At 49.5% G+C, this 8,808-nt stretch overlaps 1 protein-coding gene across 1 annotated transcript; it reads right to left on the bottom strand.

Moving 5' to 3' along the window:
- Window positions 1–7,442: 7,442 nt before the first annotated feature.
- LOC135882336 (olfactory receptor 51G2-like) lies at window positions 7,443–8,378 on the bottom strand. Its single transcript, XM_065409232.1, has one exon. It carries the CDS (start codon window positions 8,376–8,378, stop codon window positions 7,443–7,445), a length of 936 nt encoding a protein of 311 aa, XP_065265304.1.
- Between the last annotated feature and the right edge of the window lie 430 nt (window positions 8,379–8,808).

Raw genomic sequence — 8,808 nt, 5'->3', positions numbered from 1 at the left:
TACAGTGGGACTTAAAGTGTAGCCTCTGTCATCTGGATTTCCTCAGAACCTGAAAAGATCACAAGGTCTCAGCCCTCAGTCTGTTACTTTTCAGCAAACAAAAGTCTAGTAGCTCTCCTGTCTCTGGGTTAATAGCTGACTGGATCTCCTCAGATTCTGTTCTGTGAGTCTGTAGCTTGTAGCTGGAGTGGTAACAGGCACTGTGATAAGTATATAAAATATTCATTCCCTGACCTCTCACTCTCCAGTACATAGTGACCCCAGCACCTGTTATTCAGCCACGACGAGGGTTTGCAGGAAGTGGATTTCAAAGTCAAATGCATGAGTATTCATGGAACTGGAACTTCATTTCACACATGAAAGTAGTCTATTGTTCTCTCTCTCTCTCTCTCTCTCTCTCTCTCTCTGACTGTCTCTGTCCTACTCTTCAGATTAAACAGTATTTTGGGTCTAGAAGGCTGGCTGGTCACTTGTACTAGTCACAGGCTCCCGAAGGGAAGAACCACATGAGCTGAACCCTCTCAGACCTGCTCGGCAAGCAAGGTCATCAAGCAGTGTGCAGTAGCCCAGGGCCCCATCTGAGGGTGGGAAGATCGCTGGATTGCACCCCATGACAGGGAAGGCTACAAGATGGTCATCTGGCACTCAGAGACCAGAGCGGGGGCAGGGATGCTGGTTGCCCTGTTACTCTGAGGGGTCTAGACAGGGCAGAGAGTCTAGAGCCCTCAGCCAGTCAGGAAACAGAAATATGCCTTATTGGACCTGTTAACATAGAGCAACAGAGCTCTGAATTCCTGCCTTCACAATCGAGCCAGAGAACAAATAATTGAAAATGCATTTGCTGATTAAATTTCCAGGAGCAAATAAATCTGAGGTAATTTGGGAACTAGTCACTGGTATTCTGTGGTGTCTCCTCTCCCTCAGCCCCTGGCAGGATCAGGGCCAGAGCACACGGCAGTTCTAGAAACAGGACCCCTTGTGAAATCCTGACTCGGGGAATAGGGTTTTTAACACTCCGTGCTCACTTTGAACGTCACATTTCTGTACAGATTGAATAACCCACCATGGGCCATGGGCAGATGTAGGGGAGGGGTTGCCAAGCAACCTAGCACTGTCTGCCCTGCAGGCCCATCGCTGAGTCATCCCGACAGCCCAGCTGAGTTTGCTGTCGCAGCACAGAACATCTGTAAATGTAAACAGCTGGCAGCCTTTCCCCTTCACTTCACATTTTAAAGACAGTGAAACCTGACAACGTACCCAATTCCTGCTAGACGAGGAGCCGCTGACATCAGACGGCTTCACCCTAAAGGACAATCAGTCATCAGAGAGGCTGAATGGGCAGCAGGCAGTATCTGTTCAGACAGGGAGGCAAGTGTCTTTATGAAGCATGCCTTCACATTCCCTTGGGGGGCCACTTGGCCATCAGGGAACCTCAGCTGCTTGGCTCAGTGTGCACCAGCTTTACCCCCTGTCATGGGAATGGCAAACTGCCGGAGACCAGTTCACAGGGGATGTGTGGTGATGCTGCCCAACTGGACTGCAGTGCCAAGTCCTGCTGCAGACTGTATTCCTGGAATCTGGGCTTGTCATTGCTGTTCGTATGCTTCTGATTAGTCACATGGCTACCTCGGGAATGGATGAGGGATAACGATGATGCTGTCACAGCTGTGATCTTGCTGAAATTAAATAAATCATAATAATGATAATAGGAATAGGAATAATAATAATAGTAATAATAATTATATAGGACCATATTTCTCCCCGGCAGGCTCCTTTCCTGCAAGGGTGCAGGGCAGGGAAGGGAGATTCCACAAGGCTCCGTACATGTAAATTTCCCTCAGATCATTCCAGGAGGGGAGGTCCCTTCCCTTCTCTCTAAGAAATGAAAATGGGGACCCAGGATCCAGGGATCCCCAAAGTTAGGCACAGATCTCAGTGATCCGTTGCTAGCTAGGCCCACCCACCAACAATCTCTGGGCCTCCACAACTGCTCTTGGAACCTCTCCACCTCCCAGCTAGCACAGGTTCATCAGAGATGTGCTACTAGGGCCTGTCACCGTAGCTACTTCCCGCAGGATCTGCTGAAGGGGCATTGTACAGGGTGGAGGGGGCTGCGCAGAGATGGGAAGGCCGGTTAGAGTAGCTGATGGGCACAATGCCCCAGCTGTAGATTGTTTGAGATGTTTCAACATTTCCATGCCCAGAGTCCAACCATAGATTCAGTCAGTTCAACCTTCATTTACTTTACAAGGAAGAGACAGATGAAAAGCCTCCAATTTCTCTTGGGGATCCAGGCAGTTTCAGCTTGGCAGAATCACTGGGTCAAAATTGTGTGTGTGTATGGGGTGGGAGGCGGGGGGGGCGCTCTGTTTTCCAGCACAGCTCTGGCTCAAACCATGCGCCTCTGTCCCTTGTGCTACAGGACCACACCCCTAGGTGGCAGCACTAGCCTCCCCATTAACCTCCCACACTGAGCAGTCCATTGGGGTGACCATATTTCCCAAAGAGAAAACAGGAGGCTCCCAGATTCTTGCCCAAGGCTCCCTGCCCCTGTGCGAGGCTGTCGCCCATTACTGGAATGCTGTAGGGCCCCCCTCAGGTTTCAGGAGTCTGTCACCTGTGGCTACAACACTGCCTGCCCCCTCCCAGCTCTGCCTCACCCCCGGCTTGGGGCTCGTATCTCCACTTGCCTGCCCCAAACGTTCCTCCTCTCTCCACTTCCCCACTTTTATGATAGAAGTGGGCATTTGTCCTGTTTTCTGTTGCCAACTGATCAAGTCTGCAAAAGCAAATGGGAGAAATGCCTCCTTTTGAAAAAAATTGGTTCGGCTGGGACAGGGCTTAAAAAGGGATTGTCCTGGCCAAAATGGGATGTATGGTCAATCTACCACAGATGTCTGCTAGGGTGGCTACAACAGCCCTATAATAGAGGGAAACCCTGGAAAGAGCTTCTCTGGAGCAGCCCATCCATCAGAGGAACAATTTAAGAACGTAAGAATGGCCATACTGGGTCAGACCAATGGTCCATCTAGCCCAATGCCCTGTCTTCTGACCGTGGCCACTTCAGATACTTCAGAGGGAAAGAAAAGAAGGGGGCAATTATCGGGTGATCCATCCTCCCTTGTCTACTTCCATCTTCTGACAGTCAGAGGTTTACAGACATCCAGAGTATGGGGTTGCGTCCCTGACCATCTTGGCTTATAGGTACTGATGAGCCTCTCCTCCATGAACTTAATTATTTCTTTTTTGGACCCAATTTTACTTTTGGCCTTCACAACATCCACTGGCAATGAGTTCCACAGGCTGACTGTGTATTGTGTGAAGAAATACTTCCTTTGGTTTGTTTTAAACCCGATGCATATTAACTTCACGGGTGACCCCTGGGTGTTGTGTTATGTGAAGGGGTAAATAACACTTCCTGATTCCCTTTCTCGACACCACTCATGATTTTAGGGACCTCTATCATATCCCCATTTACTCATCTCTTTTCCAAGATGAAAAGTCCCAGTATTTTTAATCTCTCATCATATGGAAGCTGTTCCACACCCCTAAATGTTTTTGTCACCCTTTTCTGTATTTTTCCAACTCTAACATATCTTTCTTGAGATGGGGTGACCATAACTGCACAAACTATTCAAGGTGTGGGTGTACCATGGATTTATATGGAGACATATATTTCTGTCTCATTATCTATCCATTTCCAAATGGTTTCCAAATGGGTGGCGGGTGGAGCCCCTTTTTGGAGAGGCTACCCCTCTGGCCCCACTCTTTCTGCCTGAACCCCCCTACCAGCCAGAGTGGTGACCCCCACCCCCTCCTGGAGAAGCCCAGAGTCTCTACAGCCCCCGTGGCTGGAGCCCTGAGCCCCACCCACTCTTCTGTGGTTGGAATCCCCCCAGCCATGCCGCGCCGCGCCTCCTCTCCTGAGACCCTGAGCCACCCCGGGGAAAAGCCTGTCTCTTCCCAAAGAACCTGAGCTTTTTATATTGGCCATGCAGGTTCCAGGGCAGGTGAAGAGGTAGTTGTGACATTGTCCCCCATACTCATCATAGTGGTATCATTATGATATGATTATGACATAGTTATAATAGATCTTGTACAAAAAAAATCTTGTGAGGTGTCTATGGAAAAGTTATGATTTCCAGAATATGATTATCCTATTTTGTGCATGTATGATTTTTATATCTGAAGTTATGAATATTAACTATGTATCTGTATTTCAAATGTAGAGGGTCTCCTCCTCATGTTCAGGCATGAGACATGCACACACCGGCTAAGCAAGGCCATGCACATTCTTAAAAGAAAGGGGTGTGACTCAAGCCCAGCTCCAAAAGCCTGCTGCTAGCTCCCTATTGGACCCAAACAACCCCCTCCCCCTGATCCTCATACCCCCAAACTTGGTGACATTGTTAATTTGGATGCAGGGTGTGAGATCTATCTCCAGCGTTAGAGTGACTCTCAGTGTTCATGGAGCAGGTGGGGGTCAGGATCAGACCATGAGGCAGCCCAGCAGGGCTCTGTTCGGCCAGGCAATGGACTCCAGATCCTTCTCTCTCTGAAAGCACGTCCTGATTCCCCCTCTTACTGCCGAGCTGCAGGAGGGGCACAGTGCTCCCATGTCAAAGGGGGCTGTGCTAATGACAGGTCTCATCACCAAGGGGTGTTGGGAAGAGTTCAGGTTCTCCACCAGTGCCCCAAATTGTCCTTATAAGGCAAACAGCTGAAATCTCCCTAAGGCACTTAGCTATGGCTCCAATTATTGTAGCATCCGAGCGCCTCACAATCTGCAACATATTTATCAGTACAACACCCCATGCAGTAGGTCAGTGCTATTAACACCACTTAGCAAAGGAGAAGGGCAGGAATAACAGCATGATGGATAGAGATGTTTTGATCAAACCAACATGTACAACATAACGGGTGGCCCTTGGATACATCAATGGGTGGCACCCTAAAAGGTTAGAGGGTGGTATGTCAGGGGCGATATGTAACTTGTTTGTATCTGTGTATAAAGATGTATCTCTGATGCCATGTCTTTGTCTGGCTGAGGGGAGAATGGAAAGTCCCACCATTCACTGAGCCGGTCCACTGTCATCGGCATATATGTCTTAGTGTTCCTGTAACCATGGAGCCGGGGCATTAGCACCGTGCTTCATTGGCAATAAACGTGACCAAGTGCCTTTGCTGAAAACCGAGTCTGTGGATTTATTGGGTGGTTCGCTCGAGGTCCGCTGTGCCATCTGTCTGCGCAGAGCTGCAACAGCACACAGGGAGAACACACATTCGTAGCGGAACAACACTGGTGATCCCCGACCGCTGATCTGGCAAGTAAGCTAGCTGTCCTCTGTAGGAATCGTGAGCTAACATGGCAGAAAACTATGTGTTAGGGAATCCCCTTCACCCCTCCCTACAATTCCCCAGAGAGTTTAATAAAGTATGGACGTGCCGAGTGGCTAGCAAAAGATGTCTATAGGAATTTAAAGAAATATAGTAGGGAAGAAACATGTAATTCAATTTGTAAGGCTAGGGAGGAGACTGTAGTCTTGAAATATAGAATATTGCAAACTATAACCACGGCTGTTAAATGGTTAAGACAACACGTCACAAAATTGGCGGGGCAAGTAACACAAACAAAAAAAAGAGTTAAAAGAAGCAGGGGAATCCACTGAGCCCTGGAGTGCTCCCGCTCCCCTTGCAGGGCGGCAAGCAGTACAGAGAGATCAAGCACAGGAACATAATAAAACATTGGAAAGAGCTGTAAGGAGCCTACAAAAAAAACCCAGAAATTAATCTGGCGGTACTCAGCACCTAACACAGCACCAATAAATGCACAGACTCGGTTTTCAGCAAGGGAACGTGTTCAGGTTTATTGCCACATCTGATACAGACACCAAGATACTGGAGTCACGGGACTTCCCAGAAGCCAGCTGTGACAGGAGGCTGTGGTAAAAAATGTCAGTGGCTTTGCTCTGTGGAACCCTGACATAGCCCTTATCCTAGGGTCTGAGCACCTAGAATGTATTTATCCTCCTGCCACCGCTGTGACGCAGGGCAGGGCAGGGCTACTATCCACCTGTGCAGAGGCTCAGACACAACCATTAGCTTGCCCATGGTCACACGGCACAGGAATCAAACCTAACTCTGTTGAGTCACAGAGCAGTGCCAAGGCCAAGGGACCACACTTCCAGCTATCTGAGCATTGACAGGTCCAGCTGGCATCTCTTGTGCACTGCAGAAAGCAGGAACTCTTTACAGTACTCCTGGGGTACATCCTTGGGTGAGGGACACAAGCTGGGGGCTGATCTCAGGCCACCCAGCCACCTGTCCAGGGCAGGAGGAGGGTCTTGGGCTCTGCACAGTGGCTCTGGCTCCATGGGGAGCTCTTACCATGCTCCAGCTCTGGCTTCGGGCCTGGAGAGGGGGTGGAGCCTCAGATAAAGAGGAGGAGCAGTGGGTGGGGCTTAGGGGAAGGGATAGGGCAGAGGGAGTGGCCTGGGGGGAACAAGAGGAGCAGGGGCTGGGTCAATTTGGAGACGTTGCTCTTGTATATGTTCTGCTTTTCCGAGAGGAGCTAGCCGTGCCTGTGATGGGGAGCTGATTCCCTTTTCCACCCCTTTGCATTGCTAGGGCAGCACAAACAGAGGGAGGAGGAGGGAATCTGGGCCTGAGTCTCTTGCCAGGACACCTGTGGGTCAGACCCTCACTCACACACGCAGCTCTGTTCTGCCTCGGTGGGGAGAGGGCTGAGCAGGTGTGAGGTCTACAGAGCATCAGCGTGGGGGCAAGGATGTACTGCCTGCATGGCTTCCCCTGGGGCTCCTACATTAATTATGTCTCTGACACGGCTCAGTCACAAGCACCTGGCTGAGGGCGTAGGGGAAGGGTGGATGACCATACCCCTTGAACAGCCCCTGTCCACAGTTACTGCAGCCCCCATGGATCACACAGCACCCAGAGCACTCAGGAAGAAGCAGGACTGCAACTGCAGAACAGCTCTGCAGCTTTCCTCATGGCCTGTGGATGTTTAACCAAAGATAGGACAGTGACAGGCCAGGTGTAATGGGAAACAACATCCATATCCCTTCTCTTTATTGACTGTATAGCCAGGAATCCTGAGGTCAGAGCAGCTACCGATACGGATCTTTATGGCCCAACATTCCACCGGTCCCCTGGCTCTCCACGAACACAGTCACTTTGTAAATGCTGCTGCCTGCCTTGGTCTCCTTCCCCCAGTGAGCGCTGTCCTCCCTCACCAGCAGGTGGGGGCGGTCCCTATCCCATTGCTTCAAGCCTTAGACCCCGTCTCAACTTCTCTCTATAGAGAGGAGATGAGTAGCTCATCTCATCTCAGATGTAAGTGTCCAGGATGGAATAAGTGTCTGTGTCTCGTGTTTTTGGTCTCCCATGTCACCAGCGCTGGAAATGGGTGATGAACTGACCCTTCACTTGACGAACACCCTGATTATCCTTGCACGAAGGTGTTTGCTTTTCATGCTGTACACGACTGGGTTCATCAGGGGTGGGACGAGAAGGTAGACGTAGCTCAGGAGAATCTGAAGCAAGTGAGAAGAGCTATTCCCAAATCTGTGTATCACAGTCAAGCTTATCTCTGGAGTGTAGAAGAGCAGGACAACACAGAGGTGGGAGACACAGGTGTTCAGGGCCCTGAGGCACTCCGCGGGGGACGCAACGCTCAGCACAGTTTTGAGGATCATCACATAAGAGAGGAAGATGAGCAGCGAGTCCAACCCCATAATTAAGAGTGAACCAGACAAGCCATAGATGCTGTTGACTGTGATGTCTGAACAAGCCAGCTTCATGATGTCCTGGTGCAGGCAGTAGGAATGGGACAGGACATTGGCTTGACAATATCGGAACCGTTTCAGGAGAAGGGGGAGTGGGATTATTACGGTTACTCCTCTTAGCACACACACAAGTCCCATCTTGGCTATTCTCGGCAGGGTTAAGATGGAAGCATATCTCAGTGGGTTACAGATCGCTACGTAGCGGTCAAAGGCCATCAACAAGAGCACGGAGGATTCAATGCATTGAAGCGAGTGGATAAAGAACAACTGGGCAAAACAGGCATCGAAGCTGATCTCCCTAGCATTAAACAAGAATATGCCCAGTATCGTCGGTATGGTGGCTATCGATAAGCCAAGGTCTGTGAGGGCCAGCATGGACAGGAAAATGTACATGGGCTCATGGAGGCTTGGATCTATTTTTATAATGAACAGAATGACTGAATTTCCTACTATCGAAATGACATACATTAAGCAGAAGGGGATGGAGATCCAGAGATAGACGTCTTCGTACCCAGGTATCCCGGTGAGAAGGAACACTGCAGAGTTGAAGTTGGTGTCATTGACAGCTGACATAATGTACTGGGCAGGTCCGAGGAGTTCTGAACTTTCCTTCCTGAAAGGAGAAAGAACAGGAGACTGGATGATATTTAACGAGACATCTTTCTGCTCTCAGTGCAAGTCTAGAGACTCCCAGGAACTCAAGGAAGATCAGCAAAAACCTAGTCTTGGATGTACACCCCCGATAGGAAGACAGGCACTGCCAGAGTGGATCATAACTGTAGTACATATAGCCCAGTATCCAGTGGCCAGGTCCAGATTCTTCAGAGAACACATGGGAGGAGCATGGTGAAAGTGGTCATTGTATTTATCTGTCCTGGATTGAAGCTATTTATAAATGTGTCTGCCTCTTTCCAGCACATGGGATAAATTCTTAGGGCCAGGTTCTGAATTCAATATCATTGACTTCAACCATATTACTCAATATTTACATGTGTAAATTCGG

Source organism: Emys orbicularis, chromosome 1 (genome assembly GCF_028017835.1).
Source record: "Emys orbicularis isolate rEmyOrb1 chromosome 1, rEmyOrb1.hap1, whole genome shotgun sequence".
Classification (NCBI taxonomy): Eukaryota; Metazoa; Chordata; order Testudines; family Emydidae; genus Emys; species Emys orbicularis.
Note: the sequence above shows the minus strand (reverse complement) of the source record. Positions and strands in the feature narration are given on the sequence as shown.

Bases quoted from the DNA above. Each gene is read 5' to 3' on its own strand.
- LOC135882336 (XM_065409232.1), bottom strand. From the start codon at position 8,378: ATGTCAGCTGTCAATGACACCAACTTCAACTCTGCAGTGTTCCTTCTC.